Consider the following 19,627-nt stretch of genomic DNA (forward strand, 5'->3'; position numbering starts at 1 on the left):
CTCCGCAAAAAAAAACCAAAAAACAACCAACCCAGAAAAACTGAAGGAGGCTAAAGATCAGGGTTTACTGAGAACAGTTCAGGCCAAGATACTTTTCACAAATGGGTGATTCCATAGACATCAGTCAGGCATCTGAACGTGGTGACCTGGGGAGAGTTCTTCACTTGCAATACAGTTTTTAGATATGGTTTGTACTGCAGCCACTGCATGGTGACTGAAAGGCTCCCTTGGGAGCTGCCTGAGTAGGAGCAATCCCTGCCTGGGTGGTGTGGGATTGTAATACAGAACAACAGGGGGCTGTTGAGCCTCGTCTTTTTATGGGGGGGAGAGGGATGTACATCCTAGCAAAGGAAAACCATCACCCCAATTCTAATATTGGCCTCAGAAGTGCTGATGTATCTGCATCTCATGTGTGACACAGATCGTTCTCTTTTTAGTGCACGAACAAGCTTTATCCACGTTTTCTTTGTTTGATGTAAAATACTTCTTTCTCCTTAGTGCTTTCAGTTCCAAGGACTGGCAAGGCATTTGCTTTTGAAGTAACACCACATTAATGTGGTAAGGTGGAAGTGAATCTCTGCTTACCCTGACAGCCAGGACAGCTCAATCCAGGATCTTAAGCAAAAAAAAAGAAAAAAGAATAGTTTCAGGTTCTTTTGGCTCAAGACTTTGAGGTAACAGCTCTCTGAAGACAGGCTTCTTCCAAACCTGGTACAAAGTTGTTGCTTTTGGAAATGTTGTGAGTTCTGTATCTGCTTTCTGGTTTCTTCTCTTTGGTCAAACAAAATGTTGGCTGGCTTCCATGTGAGAGTTTTCACAAGACCCTGTAAGTGATATAACTTTCAGTGCTGGTCTTTCTGGATACTGGGTGTTGATGGGTCAGCAGGGAGACCAAACTGAATGGTCTGTGCCTGCAAACATGCTCTTGCAGCTGCCACAAGGGCAACTCAGGACATCTCCCTCCTGGCAGCCTGGGGTTCTTTCTAAAATGTTCTTCAGTATTGATTTGGTCTCTGAAGTTTCCCTTTGGTATTGAAAACCATCAGTTTTCTTCTGCCAATTTGGCCCCACTGCTGTTATTCCTGCTGTTTTTTTTCCTCAGCATCAGAGAGGAACACTCAGGGAAGCAGCCTGTCCTTCTGGCCAAGCTGCCTGGATCCACATCACTTCTCCAGCATCAGCAAAGGCACTGGATTTGCCAAGCCTCAACTTGTCATTGCCACCTGAGCCCTGGAAGAACGTAGAGGAGATCCTCAGGGTCCCTGGTTCTGCCTGGATCGGTGGTGGTGGGTGAAGTGAGCAACTGCCTGGGGTGGGAGAAGCGCTTGCAGCCAGGTTCAGGATGGGGGAATGCAGAGTGGATGTGATCTAGGCTTATCAGTGGGATGAGGGGGGCATCCCTGAAAGACTGGAGGGTGGTCAGATGTTGTAACAACAGAAATTCTGTTGGAACTGTTAGAAGAGGGAGGAAGTGATCGCAACCTATGCTGTTCTTGCAGAGGCAGAGCAGCAGCAGAGAGGATCAGGTAAGCCTGGCAGGGCTGCCTGCAGCTTTGGACAACACACTCATGGTCCCCAGGAGTGGCCTCCAGCATGCAGCTGGCACCTCCTACGGATACAAACTGCAGTGCCTCTGGTAAGGGCACTGCTCCCTGTGAGGAGAACCCTTCTGTGGGCTGTGTGAGGAGTCTTCTTATGCCCTGCTCACTGTGTCTGCAGGACCCAGGTGAGACAGATTGCCAGGGAGAGGGACAAGGCAAGGCTCAATTTGGAGAAGGCAGAGAGACACTGCTTGCAGCTGGGCAGAGAGCTGGATGAGCAGTACATTGCTCTTGAGCACACCCAGAGTAAGATCAGGTAGGAGGGGTTCTTTGGGTGGGGTGGGAAAAATGTGCTTACACATCTCAGTGTATTGGGTGGTTAAAATTACGAGAGACAGGGCAACAGAGAGACTTCTTAAGAGAGGGATTATTGCCTCATGGCATCAGCCTTACAGAAGGGTGATGAGACATTAAAGGTGTTACATCCAATGCCATAATATCAGAAGCCACTTAATTCTTAGTTACAATGCCTTATGTTAGTTTTTTAGCCAATCTTTCAATCTTCAATACTTCTACGAAACTTTTTAGCATCTTTTTACAGCAATCATTGATTGCTTTTCTTTTTGTGGCTTTACTGCAATGTGTCATTTTTCATCCAATCGTATAACACTTTATAAACCTACATAGCTACATCTTAAGCTTCTGACTAACTTTATAACAGGTTCTATTGCTAAACTAAATCTTTTACTATCTTACTTAACATATTGCTTTGCTTACATAATACATATCTCTGTTTGCTTAAAACATATTTCTACTTAAACTACAAACTTATATTCTTGTTTCATATGTGTTTCCCTTTTACTGTTCTAATTCTCCAAGCCTTCTCCAAACTCTTAGGTCAAACATTGTATCCATCTCTATCTCTGGGCCTGTATGCACAAGGCCTTGGGAGCTCTGTGTGCTTACATTTCCCACACTGGTGTCTCTTTTGGAAATCTCACTTGTTTTGCCAATGTGTCAATGGCAGGAAAGTCTTTGAAGACCCCTTTCCCTCCCCTATGGTCTCAGCATCCTTCCAACCAAGCTCTCATTTCCTGCTTTGTGCATAGTGAGAGGGAGTGTCTGTACCTTGTGGCCATCCAGGAACATGCTCTATCTGCCCCAACCATGTTGTTTTTTCCCCCAGGGATTTTCAGGCAGAAATAGAGGCAAAAGAGCTGCTTTTGCAGCAAGCAGTGAGTCACCAGGCGAAGCTGGAAGCTGATACACGGCTCCTCCAGGGCAAAGAGGCCAACCTGCAGGGGAGACTGAACCATGTGATGAACGTAAGTAAAATTGCTTTGGATGAAGCATCTTCACTCTTTCAGCGGTGGCAAAGCAGAGGTGGTGACAAATATAGATGGTTCTCTTCGCATTTATTGAGAAGAACAGGAATTTTTTGCAGAAGAATCATCAGACACATCCATACAGTTGTGTTAAATACAGAGCTTGTTACCTTGCCATGCCATTACTAAATTGCTGTATTGTGTGTTGGCAGTGGTATGGCCCTTGGTAATAGCTGAAAACACAATGACCAAAGCTAAAATTTGCCAGGGACCATATCAAAAGCAGAGATGATAGTGTCTGCATGCCTGGGATTACCCCAGTTCTGTTCAGTGTAGAAGTACAGATGGAGATAACTCAGGACTTCCTGCCTTTGTTAGTTGTGAAGGAGACCACAATTTTGGGGAGCAGAGGTAGAGATGATCCTGTGGGGCCGTCTAGCTCTTATTGTGCAAAACCCACTCCTGTCCTTCGGAGAGATGAGCCCATGTGATATCAGCAATGTGCTGTCTTGTCATAGTTTAGGAATGGTGCTCCCCAATTTAATTCTTCTACCAAGACTCTCCAAACCACATTGCTGCTTGCTCACTCCCTCTCCCTGCTTTCAGTTGCTGGAGAGGAGAATTGGAGGCACAAAAGGCAAAGACCATGGGTTGAGATGAGAACAGTTTACTGGAAACAGCAATGAGATAAGAAACAACCAGGAACAGCAACAATATTAACCACAAAAATGTACAAAGGAGAGGGTGATTTACATGCAAAATGCTTGATGCAGAGCAGCCACATTTTCTCTGGAAGGCATGTCCTTCTCCCTGGAATTGCGAGAGTGCCTTCCCTCTGTCCCCGGCAATGACTGAGGTGGTACAGAATGACATCTGGGCCTTAGCCACATTCCCTCCTGGTTCCTGCAAAAATCACCCCTATCCTGGCCAAAACCAGGCCATGTCCAGGGTCTCCTGGGAGCTGTGCTATGTTTGGCATGCTGATATATATATATGTATATATGTAGCTGTTTTACAGCTCCCTGCTGAGGACCTGAGGCTGATAAACCCATCCTGCCATGTCAGGACCCACTGCATCAGGGAAATCTCCGTTTTATCTGCAGGAGAACACACAGCTACAAAACAAGGTCACAGAGATGGCTGAGAAACTGTCAGCCTCTGAGGAAATGGTGTTGGAGCTGCAAAAAGAACTCAGCCACATTGTGAAGGATAAGGTAACCTTTCTCCATTGCAGTCAAATAAGAACTTTTCAGAAATTCATTAAAAAATTGATCTTATATATTTTGTGTCAGTCACTATGGTGAACTTTCCTGCACATTAATGACAACCTGGAAGCTGGGAAAAAAAAAAGGGGTATGAGAAAAGTTTTCAGTTTTAGAGAATTCTATAAATCTGCAGTCTTCAAGGGAAAACTTTATATCAGTTTCCAGAGAAGTTTTATTTTTCACTAGTATTGAAGTAAAGGGTTTGTTTTAGTATCCTCCACTCCTAAAATGAATCTGGGGAAGGAAGTGAGTCTGTGACCTTGTTAGCCAGGAAAGCCTTCCTATAGTTTGGTGTCTCACATGTGGAGAAAAATGTTTTTCCTCCTCTTTCTGACCCATCCCACAGCTGATGCACCCCTTAGGGAGCCTTCTGTTGAATGTATGGATGTAGCACCGTGACCCCAGTGATTTAGTAGAGCTTTTGACTGTCCGTTTGGAGATGATTTTCTTGATGAGAAGTGTTTCCTTGTGCAGCTGGAGCAGGGGGAGGCCCACAGCCCAGAGTCCCTGAAGCAGAGTGAGCGCTTTGCTGAAATTATCCTGGAGTACGAGCGGCAGTGCCAGGTAGGTATAGGCAGCTGCAGGTGTGACAGTGCTGCTCTCTGCAGCACATCTGTTGGTCACTTTGGCCTGAGGGGGTGGAAGGAAGCAGACCTGATCATAGGGCAGCCCTCTTACCTTGCTCAAGAGTCCTCACTCCTGAAGCCCTCCATGGGTTGTTTGCTTTGCTAGGATTTTGGCAGGAGAGAGTAGGGGTGAATCATAAATTCCTTCCTGCCTATAACCGTGGACTATTTTGTTAGGGAACCATGGTACCTCTGTTTTTAAGGACAGACCACTCTGGGCTCTGTTGGATTTCTTCTTGAGCTGAAGGAGGAAGCTGTTATCCTAATTTGGAAACCATATTAACAGCTAAAGTCTTCTATCTTTTTGTTTTTCCCTTCCTTGTGCTTGCCCCCACTTAAAAAAACCCTAAAAAACTTGTTGCTGCTGAACTCTGCTAGAGAATCAAGGTAAGCCAGTCCAGATATCTGGTGTGTGTGTGTGTGTGTGGTCCAAGAATTGTTGCTGTGTGTATTATATCTCCTGCAGGGTCATGTGCTCCTTCCCAGAGCTTGGGGCTCTCTGGGGCATGAGCACAACCTCTGTTTTCCTTCTTCCATTTTTAACTTGTGTATCTTTAACTTGTGCTAGGTGCTCTGTTCTTTGAGTCCTGTGCTTGTCACATTGCCTGTTTGTTCCCAGATGCTGTGTTTGGCTGGGGAGCACCCCTGAGCAGGGACAGTGACAGTCACATCCCCTCAGCAAGGGCTGAATTGCAGACTTTCAGCAAAGCCATTCTGTGGATGCATCAGGCAGCTCTTCTCCAAGCTGTAATTAAAGGCAAACGTTCTGAAGCACTATCAACATTGCTCCAGGTGGCACCAGAGGATTGAATATGCATGGTGCTGCAATTTTTCCTCTAGTTGAGCAGCCCCACGAGAATGCTGATTGATGGAAAGGTTTGACCTTCAGGCTTCACCTGCCCCTGGGAAGGCACCCATTCGGGTTTACCCTGAAGGATAAATTGAATTTAACCCTCATTGAATGCTCTCAGCCTCCCTTCCTTGTTTTGAACGGAGATTAAACAAACGGGCTTTGCATTTGTCTACATCTCCTCAGTAATATTTGTTAATTGGAAGTGTCCTAGTTCATAGTCTCTTGCAGCACATCAGTTTCCTGGGTGGCAGGATATGGGATGTTATTGGATGTCTACTTAAAGTGGACAGTCCAGAAGAAGGTAGGATGCCTTGTATGCTGTTGCTTCCATTACAGGATAGAGAATGTGAAGTGAAGCAAGCAGCTGCCCATTTCCAGACACTTCCATGGCAGTGGCTCATTGCACTGGTGTGGTGGTTCATTACTAGGTGTTCAGCTCTGGAACTCCTTGCTGATGCAGATGGTATAAATTCCTGTCCTTAGGGTGTCTCTGGCACCAGGAGACCAGCAGGACATGCCTCATGCTGTACTTCCCATGGGATTGACACCTTCTTACCTTGTTTTATTCCTTCTGCAACTTGGGAATGTTCCCTCCCAAAGGCCTGTGGGCCTTGCTTCACTGTGAATCCTGCTGGTGGCCTTGTCTGCATAGAATAGTGCTTGTTGGGCAGCCTGTGTGCCCCCAAGAGAGTCTTGAGGATGCAAACAGAAGCCTCTGGGCTTGTGCTGAGATCCTGATATTTCTTCTGTGTTGGATTCTACCAATGGTTATTTAGGTCAGGAGGGTCACAGGAGGCCCAGCCCCCTGAGGTGTCTGCAAACACCCAGTTTTTTTGTGCTTTTGCATTCAGGGGCGGTTGCTTTGTGCTTTACAGTATGTAGTGATGGTGATCTTGGAAATCTGGGGTTATATTTCTTCTTTTCTTCGGCTCTTCCAAACTCTCTCATGTCTGTCTTTGTTTGGGAAGGCTGTGCTGGGGCTGAGGGAGGCTCTTCATGCTCTTTGTGCTGCAGGAACTTCGTCCTGTGTCCTGAGCAATGTTTGTTTCAGGTGCTGTGCAATCAGAACGGAGCACTGCGAAGGGAGCGGCAAAGGCTGCACCTGCAGCTGCAGGAGAGCAGAGCTGAGGGAGGGCTGCCAGCAGCAGGTAACATGCAGGAGGGCTCAGTGACCATCCTCTCAGCAAGAACAAAGTTCCCTCTGGATCCGAGTTTGCATGGGAATGTGGGGAGGCTTGTTGTGCCTGAACTACTGCTTGCCATTTCTGGTACTGGGCAGTCATGGGAGGAAAGAAGGAGAACATGGGTGGTGGGGAGGAGGGAGATGGAGGAAAGGAGGGTTTTCCAACCTGAGAGTTGGTGATGGAACTTGTGAACTAGGCAGCTATGGGTGAATTGGCAGATTTTCAGTGTTCAAGATGTTGGGGAAACAATGCGATAAAGAGGAAGTAGTCCCAGACTGTGGGTTGGAAAATTCAAGTTGAATATTAGATAAAAGCTCCTGGCTGAGAGGGGTGATGCAGCCTTGGGATTAGTTGCCAGATAGATGAGGAATGCCCATCTTTTGGGGTTGTGTGGACTGGATGAAGCTGCAGCCATCCTGATCTTGTAGGCCTGTCTTGTAGGTCTACCCTCTCTGCCATCACACCCCTCTCCAAGCCTTCTTGTTCCTACTTTTGTGTTTACAGAAATGTCACTCCCAGTGGAGCAGCTCCAAAAGCAGCTGCAGGACCTGAAGGTGCAGCTGGAAACCAAGGTGAGTGGGGTGGGGGGAGATGTCCTGACTGCTTGGTAAGCACAACTGCTACAGCATGACTGATGAGACATCTGCTCCAGTGGGGTTGCTGGAGAGAGAGTTCAGGCTAGGGAGCAGGGTGGTACCTCATCAGTCTTGTGGGGTTATTTCATGTGCTTATCCAGCCTGTCTTAGCCGGTAGGAGGATTTGGAGCCTTTGCCTCACTGGCTGGCAAAAGTTGTCTGGAAATCACTGTTACCTTGTGACAGGTTTGTGTGGATCACATCAGAGATCACTCAGTGTTGCTGTCACAGTAAAACCAGGGACAGGACCAAGAGGAGAAGCAGCCAGGTGTCTCCTGATGTAGGGGCTGTATCAAAGCCCTGTCACCCTTGGCTTGCAGCACACTTCTAACCTGCTTGCTCTGAGGAGACAGTGTCAGCTCAGCCTCCTCTTCAGACAGCTGTGAATGCTCATGGGAGAGGCCTCAGTTTCCACATTTACTCCTTTTGCTGCTAAACTGAGAGGTCAGTGATGCTTGCTGGGTTTTGTGCTGCAGCACTGCAAGAGAAAATCCTAAGCTGCCACGCAGGTGACGGAACAGTTCAGGGAACAAAAAGCTGCCTACAGATCTTCTGCCTGCTTTATAGTCCTGCCTTTGTGCACATCAAATCCTGGAGTTTCCAGTGTTCACAAGGGAGTTGTGGGGAGCAGCAGCTTCTCACCACCACATCCTGACAAGGAACTACTCTGCAGTGGAGGAAGGATATAAGGAGCAGTGGCAGATGATGCCCTGGCCTCTTCCTTCTCCTCTCTGGGGTTCCTTGCAAACAGGAGAATGGGGAGAACTGTGCTGCTTGCTGGCAAGAAATGGACCCACTGGTTTCTGCTGTATGAGACTGATTGCTGCCCTAAGTTCAGCAGGGACCAGAACTGCTTAAAGAGGGTGCCCTGTCCCCTGTGGGACCAATAGATCAATCTGAATTGGAGCTATTGGAGAAGAGGAAAGCTCTCAGGAGTGTGGTGCTAATATCCCAATCCTATCTCCTTCCAACAGATGAACTATTACAAGGAAGAAATAGAGTTAATGTGAGGAAAGCTTCAAGGCTGAGATGTGCAAGATGGAAGGCCAGGAAAGAGATCTTGAAGAAACAGTTGCAAACAGTTGCAAACCTGGGCTATAATAATAATAGCCTGAAAGAGCAAAAATGGGAATGGAGCCTGGAGCTGGAGGAGAGGTTTGAGATGGAGCAGACTATAGTGGGACAGCAGCACACGGAAGACATTTGTCATCCAGGGCAGTAGCTGGACTAAGGCAGAGAAGAAATAAAGATGCAGTGCAGGGACAAACTGAGCCTGAGGTCTGGCACCCTTCTCTTTCTGGGCCTAAGGAGTACATTAGGGATGCATCTCCTGCTCATACCAGAGTAGGTTGGGCTGATTTTTCACAGGGCTGGAGAGCTGTTTTAATTTGGAAGAAAATTGGGCAGAATTGCAGGGCTGCAGTTGTTTGAAATGAGACATCTAAACTCCCCTTACACGAGTGCTTTATAAGTTTCCTTGTATGTTCTACAAGGTTATGTTAGAGGCAGTGCCCAGCGAAGACTGTATCTTAAAACAGTTAAGAGATGTAAAAGAGCTTTGATTTGTGTTTTCTTATTACCTCTTTCTAGGTCCTTAAGCAAACCTGCCTCTACTTGCTAGATGATCACAACTTGATATCTTAAAAGCAGTAAAAAATGTCTTAAATTTCTCCATATAGGTAAAAGAGACTGGCTTGTGAAAGAATGAGGTTGTCACTGAAAAACTGTTTATCCTCTCTTCCTCCTGCCTCTGCCCGACTGTGTCTCCCTTTAGGAGCAGTGTTCCCCTTGGGAATATGCAAGCAGAGGATTTTGGTAGGTCATTATCCCTGTTTTAAGGATGAGATAAGGGGTAGGTGAAGGAGAAAGGAGGTGATTTGGCTGAAGTCTGTGGTAGACCAGGGAAACAAACCCAAATAGCAGGAATACAAGGCATTATGGTGAATGGCAGATGGACTGACTGTGGGGAGCTTTCAGAGTTGCTGGAAAAGATGTGATGGGTGTGGGCTTTTGAGAAGTGCAAAAGGTGTGGGAACTTTCTGTGAAGTTTAACAAATTGCCTTGACTTTGCAACATAAAAAATCCTTTGTATTGCATCTCCAGCAAATGTACATTCAGAGGCTGGCTGAGCTTTTCAAGCTGATAACTAACCCATGTCAGCAAAATGGTTTTTATCTTTAGGAAAGATGCAGATGTTGAGCATGACCAAGAGCTGTCATGGAGTGAATGCCAACATGAGGACAGCTGTAAGGCTTTATTGCAGAAACACTGGTGTGAGAGGAGGTGATTTCCCAACATAAAGGCTCCAAGATGAGGCCTTCAAGAGCAGGGCACCCATGAGAGGCAGTAGTGGAAGCAGAAGAAAAAAGACTAAGTCTCTATGGAAACAGGAAGCTCAAGTTATAAGAAAAGGTTAATGATGAACATGCCAAAATGTGTGTAATGCTGGCTGTTGAGTATAAAATATTAAAAAGGCATCAGGATGAAATGGGAGTAATGCAGAGACAGTAAAGCTGAGGGCTCTGGTGTTGAAAGGGACAAGGTGTCTGGAGAGCTGTCCTCTAGGGGAAAAGGAGCTGATCCCCTAAGATTCAGATGAGCAGGTAGACCAAAATCTGTTGCAACATCAACACTGAAGGAACAGAGAAGAAATGAACAGTTGTATGATGGACATACCAGTGCAGACAGTTGCAGATGTTTGTTGTAACAAATGCCCTGTTCAATCTAGAAGCTGGAGCCAAAGTGGAAAGCATTTGTCTGGGAGAAATGGAATCTTGATAGAAAAGGGAATGCTTGGGAAGGAGGCAGAGAGGGCACGGCTGAATGCCTTCAAACAGCAGACATCTCAAGGACATCATCTTGCAGAGCAAGAAGAGAAGGAAAAGAACTCTGGGAGACAGAGTGGCATAACAACATAGGAGGAAACCTGACATTCAGGCTGTCAAAACAGAGCTGAAGAGGAAGAGGAACAGCTTGAAACTGGAGCTAATGGAGCTCAAAGATATCATGCAGTAGTTGGAAAATGAACCCAGAGCTCAAGAGAGTGTCAGGCTTGAGTGCATAGGTAGTTTGAAGAACTAACATGCTTCTGCAAAGAAAAAGCAGATGCCTTGTGAGACACAAGGCTGCTTAACACCATGATGATGATGATGCTGAATGCTGTAACAGCAGCTATGTTCTCTCTGGATGTTCTAACAGCAGCTTTGTTCTACTGCACATATGAAGTGGACTATGAACTAGGATACTTCGAATTAATAAATATTACTGAGCACATGTAGACAAATGCAGAAGCTATATTATGTCTTTTACTGACCGTGGGTGTGTGGTCAGGGAGCTGAGATATGCTCCTGTGGCTGTGGCTGGCTGTACACTCATCTCCTCTGCCTTGTACATGGATGTTGGAGATGCCACAGGAAGCACAGCATGTGAATTCCAATGTAAAACTTGGAAAGCAGCTGCACTGAGATGAGCAAACACCACATGGAATGGTCCTTGTGCTTCAAAAAGAGAGGAAAAACTTCCTCACACAGCTCCTCTGCCTGCCACAGGCACTGCCACAAACTGCAATGCTGTCCTCCCTGCCAGGATGGATGGTCTGTTATCCTGTGCCTTCCCTTGAGGAATTTGGGTCCTATATGGCTCTGGTGTTTAGCAGCAGTTATTGGATAGGACTGTCAAACACAGGACTAAGCTTCATTCCCACAAGTGCCAGTATTCATGGGAGAATGGGAGTACCTGGAGTGGAAGGATAATGGAAGACTAGGAGTACCAATAGAAGTGGAAGGATAATGAGGTCACCTTGGATTTGGCGTCACAGCTGTTGTGTCCAGCACTGTAAAATCACCGAGGCCTCACAAACAAGCTGGTTTCTCCAGACCTGGCTTTATTGCAATTGAGGGGTTGGCCTCACCACCTGTTACCCTGAAATGAAGTCTTGATGAGTCAAGTCACTTTGTATCCACAGGACTGCAAAATAATTTTAGCCAGCTGGAAGCCACATAAATTCAGTCTGATGCTCTTTGTCCTTATTCCCCTTTATTTCCCTTCCCTTGAAGACCTGCTCCTTCTCTACTCTTGTCTCTTGATTGACCCCACATGTTTTGCCTGAGTTATGGGAAGGTTTTTTCTCTTTTTTTTTTTTTTGTCCTTGCTGTCATTGGAAACCAAATTGGAAAAGATCAGGGAGGCAGCACAGAATGCCAGAATAAATGGGGCTTGTGCATGGTTTTCTCACTCTGCATCTCACCCTGCACAGAAGACCTGTGCTGGCTGCTGGAGAACAGCTTGCTGAACAGTTAACATGGGATGGATTTCTTCCTTAGGAAGCTTTAGATAGGTACTGGGGTCACCCACTGAGCCATAAATCTGGGGACAGATAGGTTTCTGGTGTGGATGATCCCAATCTGATAAGCCATCTCTTCCATTGTTCTTCATCCCTTGATTTTTAGGTCTCTGAGAGTGTTGCAGGACTTTGGATGTGCCCAGGCTGTCTGCCCTGGGCTGAGGCAGAGGCACTCGACTCATTCCTGCATCAGTTCAGGCCGTATCTGTTTTGGCTTGGCTTTGCCTCCTGTTGCAGGCCAAAACCAGATGTGGGACTACCCAAAACAGCACTCTCCTCTGGGTGGCTGTGCTTTGCTGCTCTCTGATCTGAAGCTGATCCCATCCCTCTTCCCAGCAGGGAAAACAGGAGTGAGTTGGGTAGAGAGAAGGTGGAGGAGCTGGCTGAAATAGCAGAGTTTACAGCATTGGTAAGAAGCCATTAACTCCAACTACCAGGCTCTTGTCTAAAGGATTTAGAAGGACAAAAACTGCACGTGTTCATAGAGGACAGCAAAAATGTTTGTTTCAAAAATTCAAACCCAGTCTTGCCTTGAAGAACCAGCTTCATCTTATAACTTGTAAAGCAGTGAAAACTTGTCTGACAAAAACCACTGAAAGTCTGACAGAAGGGGAAAGTCTTAATGACTTTCACGCTTTCACTCTTTCTCCCTGAGATTTCTCTCACTCCCAGTCTCAAACCCACATGCTCAGTCAGTCTTTGTTGCCTGTGTTCCCACCCCAAGCCTCTTGTGCATGATTTGTTGTTTTTTGTTCTCAACCTTTTTCAGAGTGAGAAGGGCAAAGAGGAGCTCTCTCACCTGGATGCCAAGATGCATCAGCTGGGCTGTGAACCCCCTGAGTACAAGGCTGGTCACAGTGATGGCCTTGGCACTGCCCAGCTGCAGAGCCAGAGGCTTCTGGAGGCTGTGTGGCTACGAGGAGCAGAGATTGCTGCAAGGCTGGATCACCACCAGAGGCATGCAGCATGTTCGATGGAGATGGAGCTGCTCCAACAGCAGCTCCACGCCTCGCAGGAAAAGGTGGGTGGTCTCTGTGATGTTGGTATTTGAGTTCTGCCTGGGGCTGTCCTGGACACCTTCCCCAGTCAGAAAAAAAGGTGTCCTCTTCCTCTTTGTGGGAGACAAAGGATTCTCCCTCCTGTTCAAATATGGCTGAAGCCAGTTCACGTGCAGCTGGGGAGAGGTCCTTTCTTGCTTGTCCCTGTGATATCCCCCCTGTCCTTGTCCTGTGCAGGCTAGCTGGGCAGAGGAGATGGAGGCTGAGTGGAGGTGGCTCACACAGGGGTGCCTGCAGCTGTGGTTCCCCATGGCTCAGCTGACAGAGGAGCTGGAGGAGTAGTAGAATCAGATAAGGGTTGGGAAGGGATGACAACAGCCAGACAGGGATTGTTGAAGGATGGGAAATGAGGTGGTCAGGGTAGACTAACGTGGATCACCAGGGCAGAGAGAGGAAAGCCAATGTGAGAAACCTTGCAATGTGTTAATATCCCTCTCCTGCATTCTACCCTGGGGACTGGCTTTCCAAAGTACAGCTTACCCTTCCTAGCCATTCCTAGACAGCCTTAGTGCAAAGTTGGACCAGACCTGCATCTCAGTACCAGGTTTTCCCTTTGCTGGTGACAGGAAGCAGAGGACATCAGTACAGGGCATTTAGTATATCACAGCTAGCCTGGGATGTATCCAAGAACCTGGGTGAGCAGCTCCCTCTGTCTCTTGCCCTCATGGCAGCTCTTGGTGCTGGGATTCCCATCCAGAGAATCCCTCCAACTCCTGCTCCTTGCTACTCAGCAAGGGGAGCATCTCTGAGTGAAGGGCCTCTGTTTCTCTTCCTGCAGCTTAGTGCTCTCAATCCCTTGCTTTGCAGGCTGCTCAGTGAGCACCACTCCATGGTCCTGCAGGTCTTCTGTGCCCATGCTGGGGTGACAGCTGAGGGTGCTGTCTAACCTCTCCTCTCCCCTAAAACACAGACTGGGCCTGTCTTCTTGTTGACTCAAAGCTGTAACCAGCTGTCAACCTTTCTGTTAAAGCTTTTGGAAGCCTGGCCCAGGCACAGCACACTCTGCAGCTGCAGCAGGCCAAGGCCCAGATAAAAAAATGGTGCCAAAGAAGCAGTTTGAGCAGCTGCAAAACACCTTGAGAGAGAACAGTGCAAGACTCAGCAGCTCCAGGAAAGCCTCCAGCAGCAGGCTGAGCAAACATGCAGGCAGCTGATCAGGACCCAGGTAAGCAGGCAATTGCAGGAGCTCTGTCAAGGGTACTGTGAAGGGAACACTGGCAGCCTGGAAGGCAGCTGTGATTGAAGGCACCAGAGGTTTGGGTGGAAGATGGTAGATATAAAGAACCCACATGAAAAATGCACTTACCTTCAAATTCAGCTGCAACTTTAATTCTTTATGAATCCTCCAGTCACCACCCTGCACTCCAACAGGTGGATTTCTCTCTAGGGCACTGAGTAACCAGGTGTTGGGTTTTTGTGAGTTTGTCTTCTGGGCAAAGATAGGCATATAACCTAAGGAACTATAATAAGCAGGCACAAGGACTGCATCCAAGGATACTTTGTCTCTCCCTGAGCTTTCCTGGACATGGCTGGGAGAGGGGAGACCAATGGCTTATTTTTATAGAAAACATTGCTGGAAAATCTGTGCCTTGTCTTAAAACTGATTGGGTGCAGACCTAGGGAAGGTTGTGCTGTTCTAGACGTCTGTCCCACTGCTCTTTGTATCCTGCACCTCTGATGAACCCCTCCTGCTCTGCCTCAAGGAGTGTGAAGGTCCATGAACGGGGCCTTGGGGAAGTGTACAGTCCAGGGTTGCCAGAGGCCAGGAGAGTGCTGGGACAACCCAAAGATAGGCTTTCTTGCCTACTGCAGGAGGAACACGAGCAGCTGCTGCAGGCAGCTTTGGAGGAGGCTGAGGGGCTGGAACAGAGTCTGAGGAATGCTGAAGCTCTGCTGGCAGAGAGGGCAGCTCAACTCAGAGATGCCCAAGTGAGTGCCAGAGGGGCTGCTGCTGTGTGTCCCTGCCCATGTGGTACCCCTGCATGGGATGCTGAACCTGAAGCCTCCTGTCCCTGCTTTAGGCCCAAGTCTCCAGGAACAAACTACTGATTGAAGAGCTCCGTGGAGAGAACAGGAGGTTTGCAATGGCCCTGCAGGCTGCTGAGCTGAAGCAGAGGAGCATGGAGGAGAAGAACCAGCTGTTGGAGGAACAAGCCTCAGCTCTGAAGCATCTTATTGGAAAAATCACACCAGCATCTCTGAGTGGGTGATGGGACATCTTCAGTGGCAGCTCCTGGGCCTGGCTGCAGCTGGTCAGGTGCAGAATGGGATATGGATGGGTTGGGAAATCAGCCTTGTCCTTTCTGGTCTTGCCAGGATTTTCCTGTGCAGAAAATAGCAAATGGGGAGCCTGGAGTTCTTTGAGGAAACTGGTCCTGTGAATAGCTGAATTTTCCAACTGAAAGCAGCAGCCTTGGTGCCTTTCTCAGTGGCAGTGTGCTGTTATGTCATGTCTGTCTCAGGGCAGCCATCTCACAGGATTTTCTTTGGCAGTGTTTGGTGGTGATGCAGGTGCTCCCTCTCTGCAGACGGTTGATGTTGGAGCCACATTTACATACTGAAAGCCAGGGCAGAAGGGCTTGCAGGTTGCCTGGCTTGCTCTGAGCAGGAAAGCTGAGTAGTTGCATTAAAATGTTTGTAATGTTACAGCACCTCCTGCTATCTCCAGTCTACTCTGTATTTCAGTAACTTTTCCCAGCTGCAGCTGAACATTTACTCCCGATAGCTGCTCCTAAAGCCTGAGCCTAGGATCCAAAACCAACCAGATTACTGTCTCTGCAGTGAGCAGGACAGAGCAATGCTGTAATATCCCAGGCATTCATCCTTTTCCTGCATTCTTCCCCAACTGTTTGCTTTTTCAGCTCCAGTCTGAGATGGGGCTAAGCAAACCTCTAGTCTTACCTAGGGCTAATAGTTTTGCAAGTGTTTTCCCAGACACAGTGTAAGAGCTGAGCAGCTCCATTAGGAACACCAGACACAGAAAGCAGCTCTTGTTCTGTTTTTGTGCTAACTAGAATCCTTAAAACCCTTTCCCACCCCTATTCCAAACAGCCTGTAGGCCCTGCCAGACCAGTGCTCTGGGATAATAGATTCTTCAGAGGAACAGCGGCACAGACCAAGCACAGTGGGAAAAACCCAGGCCTGTGACCCAGACTGCAATGATCATTCACAAAGCACCTCAAGAATCAACATTTATGGGTCTCTGTTGGGGACAAGGCTTCAGGTCTAATCCTTGAAAGAACCTTGTGCAGCCTTATCTGACACTTGGAGGAGCAGTTTCACTGAGATACTTAAATAACCATCACACTTCAGGGTCAGGGTGCGTTTGGCTGGAGATCAGAGTGCTGAATGAACATCACATTAACTCTTAAAAACTCAAGAGACTGAGGCTGAAGGAGTTCTTTATTTTGCAGCCATGAAGTTTTGCTGGCTTCTAGAGCCCAACCAGTTGGTGTCGTATTCCCAACATGCACAGTGTGAACTACTCCAAACCAAAATGCATTCACAAACCCTGGTTGTAGCTATGGGGCTTGGATAATGCCCCCCTGCTATCCTGGATTCCCAGGATTGCTGTATTACCAGCATGCACCCTTTGCTCATGAAGAGCTGTGGTTTTAAGGCATCAAAGGCTGTTAGGAGTGGCAGGATGCCACTGCAGAAGTACTGAGGTGTCTGAAGTCCTGCACATACCAGAGCTCAGTCCCCACTGTGGGCAGGCCACCAAGCAAGAGCTGTTCCTCCTGTCCTGCACACTTAGGACAGAACATGCTCCAGGACTCCTTGTCTGATCAACTGCTCGCATTTCCAGCGGGGTAAAAAGTGCTGCACAGGAACACAGAAAAACCCTCCTTGAATTTGTTGGATTTTTTGCTGAACACAACCAGCTGTTTGTTGTGCTGTACATCCAGTTCCTCATAGTGCCAGATCAGGCAGAGATGCACTCTGGACCATGCAGACGGCACGTGCAAGGAGCTGTGTGTGCAGGGACTGGGAGGTGCTGCAGGGCCAGCATCAGCCGGGGTACGTCATGGGAATGAAAGGGAAGGAAGAGAACAGACTACACTCCTGCCACAGGTACCTGGCTGTTCTTCTTCAAGAGGATGGTAGTGCCATCATCGATCTCAAATTCCCCATGGTCTCTTAAACACCGCACCTGCAAAGTGGAAACACAGGTCTGTAAGAGTTCAATGAAAAAAAACAACCACCCCCTCCGGGTAACAGTCCTTAGCATGGGAACATGGTTTCTAATTGGTCTAGTTAGTTAAGTTTCTACAAAAAGGTGCAAAAACCTCTTACTGAAAAACTCTTAATGGAAAACACCATTAACTCCCTGCAGACTAGAAATGCCATCTCTCAACATACTTTGTGCCCTCGGTAGAAACAGTAAAATGCTGGCAGGCAGAGTAAAACACAGAAACCTGTGAAAGCTTTGGAACTGTGAAAGGTTTTGCTTGATGAACGGACTTAGGATGGGGATGAAATGCTCGAAAGGAGATAGGAGAGTGTTTATTCATGGATAGAAACCAGAAATCTTGTACTTACTTCAATGTACAGGCTTTTAGGAGGTTTGATGTCCTGTGTGAGGTCCAGCCCCTCTTCTCCTCCTACTGACCTCATGTAAGTAGCCAGAGACTTTTTGTACTGATTGAACCACTCCACCTGTGGGCATTAACAGGGTTGTACCCACAGACAGTGAGTATGCACAAGTAAGTATTTACAGAAAGACATGTTAAATGTCATGTTTATAGTGGAGGGAAGACTACCCTATTTTGATTGTACTAAATAATCCATCAGGAGGATAATGTGGAAAGAGGGGAAGAGTTTAAAATGAGGCTGACTCACTTCCTCAGAGGACATGTGGAACTGGATGGTGTTGGGCAGAACGCTGCCATACTCCCACCTCAATGCACGGATCCGTAGCAACCGGTCATACCTAGGGGAAGAAATGGGGCAAGCCCACCACCTCTGCTGAGGTGAGTGCTGGCAACATCCCGAGGCACCCCTGATACCCAGTAGTCTAAACTTTTAAAGAGCAGGAGGAAGCAGAGCCTCCTCTTTGTGGTGATAGCAGCAATAAACACAAGGAAAACCAGCTGCGCAGCTACTTTGCTGCTCGTGGAAAAGCCACCTGCCCTGGCCGAGAGTCCCAGCATCCTGTGCCGGGAGGGATGAACCAAGGGGAGGCGGCCACCCCCCGCCTCACTCACAGGTAGGCCAGGAGGCAGCGCTGGTTCCGGAGCAGGCAGCAGTGCCGGAACCGGATGAGGAAGATCAGGTCAGTCCGTCCCGACTTCGCTTCGGACCTGGGGGGTGAAGGTAAGGAGAAAGAGGCGTAGGAGGAGAGTTGCGGGCCGGGGAGTACCTGCGGGGTATCTGCGGGACGCGCCGGGAACAGGCGCCCAACTCACACGTCCGCCTGGTTACGCTCGTACAGTGCCCGCATCTCCTCCAGCGCCTGCCGCATCTCATCCGTCTGCAACAGCGGGCACAGTCAGTGAGAGCGGGCGGCCGGTGGGGCCCATCCCGGTGTTCCCGGAGCTCACCCGGAAGGGCGGGAGGTGCCCGCCGGCGGCACGGTGCAGCTCCCTCACCAGCTCCAAGCATCGCTCCGCCGCCATAACGCCCGGCCGCGCGCGCGGGAAACCTGCCCGCGCACCAGCCAATGGCGCTAAGGGGCGGGGCCAGCCACAGCCAATGGGAAGCGACGGCGGCGGCCCCGGAGCCTGCCGTTAGCTGCGCTGAGTTGCGCCGGTCTCGACGGGCGCGGGTGACCCCGCTGCGGTATTCGGCCACCGCCCGTGACATTCGTGGGGGCACGCTGAGAGCCTCCGAGGGGCTGGAGCAAAAATCAGAATTTTTACCGCACAGCTTCCTCCAGCAAGCCTATTTTCTCCAGTCCTCTGCCCTGTTTCCCCCAGTCCTGAGGTGCCGCACTGGGCTGCCTATGGCAGCTTCCTCCCCGTGCTCCCCCAGCCCTTCCCAGTGCGTTTTTCCCTTTTGACAGCCTTCAAACCCGACGGATGCCAGAACTAAAGGGAGAAAAAGAAAAAAAGACATGGATACATTTGTGGATGGGATGGGAATTTTTTTAGCACTCGAAGCCCTGGACAGAGTTTCAATAACCCAGGACCACAGCTTGTCCTGCTCCAGCAATTTTTATTTTCTCTGACCATGTGTTTCGTATGGTCATTAGACATAAAAAGCCAGCAGCGTTTCCTGTGCGACTGCAGTCCAGACTGGGAGAGTGGGGAGAGCACGGTGGGGCTCTCGTCCCACGGGTGAGACATCCCTGCTGCTTGTGCTCAGGATGATATGGTACCCGCACAGCTGAGCAGAGACGGTATCTGGCCCAGGCAAGAGTATTTTAATGATCCCAACCACTGTTTTACTTGGAGGTTTTAGGCATGGGGGCGGAAACGTCCAGAAATGCTCCAGCCAGCTGGAGATGGGATTCTGAGGGTCTGTTCCCCAAAATGAACTGTTTCCTGGCCGCAGTGCTGCTGCCAGATGTGTCTGCAAGGACACCCCCACTTCCCTCCCATCTAGCCTGTGGCCCGGCAGAGGTGCGGGGCCTGAGGAAGGTGTTGTGAAGTGCCTGGGATCCCCAGAGCGCTGTCACTGCAGGAGCGTCAAGTCTGGTTCGTCATTCATCATCGCATTCTGCGGTGATAATGACCCATCTGAGCCAGGAGAGATAATAGCAATAAACAGACATCCCGAATGACAATTGTCCCTGCTGAAAATTGGTTGCTGCCTCTTGCCAAGGGATGGAAATGTAGCTGAGCCTTGATTGAAAAA

General features: G+C 48.6%; 1 protein-coding gene and 1 pseudogene across 3 annotated transcripts; one reads left to right on the forward strand and one right to left on the reverse strand.

Annotated features, from left to right (window-relative positions):
- Window positions 1–1,279: 1,279 nt before the first annotated feature.
- LOC106862250 (uncharacterized) lies at window positions 1,280–17,255 on the forward strand (annotated as a pseudogene). The gene is made up of 15 exons (XR_015802121.1): window positions 1,280–1,286; window positions 1,500–1,636; window positions 1,720–1,857; window positions 2,728–2,866; window positions 3,970–4,080; window positions 4,606–4,695; window positions 6,662–6,758; window positions 7,299–7,366; window positions 8,404–8,584; window positions 12,111–12,180; window positions 12,541–12,792; window positions 13,769–13,994; window positions 14,666–14,758; window positions 14,851–15,086; window positions 15,881–17,255. The product of XR_015802121.1 is annotated as an uncharacterized LOC106862250 (transcript).
- Window positions 16,214–18,649, reverse strand: GINS1 (GINS complex subunit 1). Of its 2 annotated transcripts, XM_014891188.2 has the most exons (7): window positions 18,373–18,470; window positions 18,238–18,302; window positions 18,037–18,132; window positions 17,672–17,762; window positions 17,372–17,488; window positions 16,908–16,982; window positions 16,214–16,651 (listed from the first exon to the last, which is right to left on the reverse strand). In XM_014891188.2, exons 1-7 carry the CDS (start codon window positions 18,445–18,447, stop codon window positions 16,583–16,585), a joined length of 588 nt encoding a protein of 195 aa, XP_014746674.1. In that variant the 5' UTR covers window positions 18,448–18,470; the 3' UTR covers window positions 16,214–16,582. The 2 variants fall into 2 exon arrangements, with proteins under 2 accessions (XP_014746674.1, XP_088017009.1); XM_088160883.1 differs by lacking the exon at window positions 18,037–18,132 and having other exon boundaries at window positions 18,192–18,649.
- Window positions 18,650–19,627: the final 978 nt, after the last annotated feature.

This window comes from Sturnus vulgaris, chromosome 3 (assembly GCF_052056855.1).
Source record: "Sturnus vulgaris isolate bStuVul1 chromosome 3, bStuVul1.hap1, whole genome shotgun sequence".
NCBI lineage: Eukaryota > Metazoa > Chordata > Aves > Passeriformes > Sturnidae > Sturnus > Sturnus vulgaris.

Coding starts and splice junctions, on each gene's coding strand:
- GINS1 (XM_088160883.1), bottom strand. CDS start 18,634: ATGTCACGGGCGGTGGCCGAATACCGCAGCGGGGTCACCCGCGCCCGT. Junction 17,489..17,671: donor TCCACATGTCCTCTGAGGAA/GTGAGTCAGCCT, acceptor TAATGCCCACAG/GTGGAGTGGTTCAATCAGTA. Junction 16,652..16,907: donor TCTTGAAGAAGAACAGCCAG/GTACCTGTGGCA, acceptor GTTCCTGTGCAG/CACTTTTTACCCCGCTGGAA.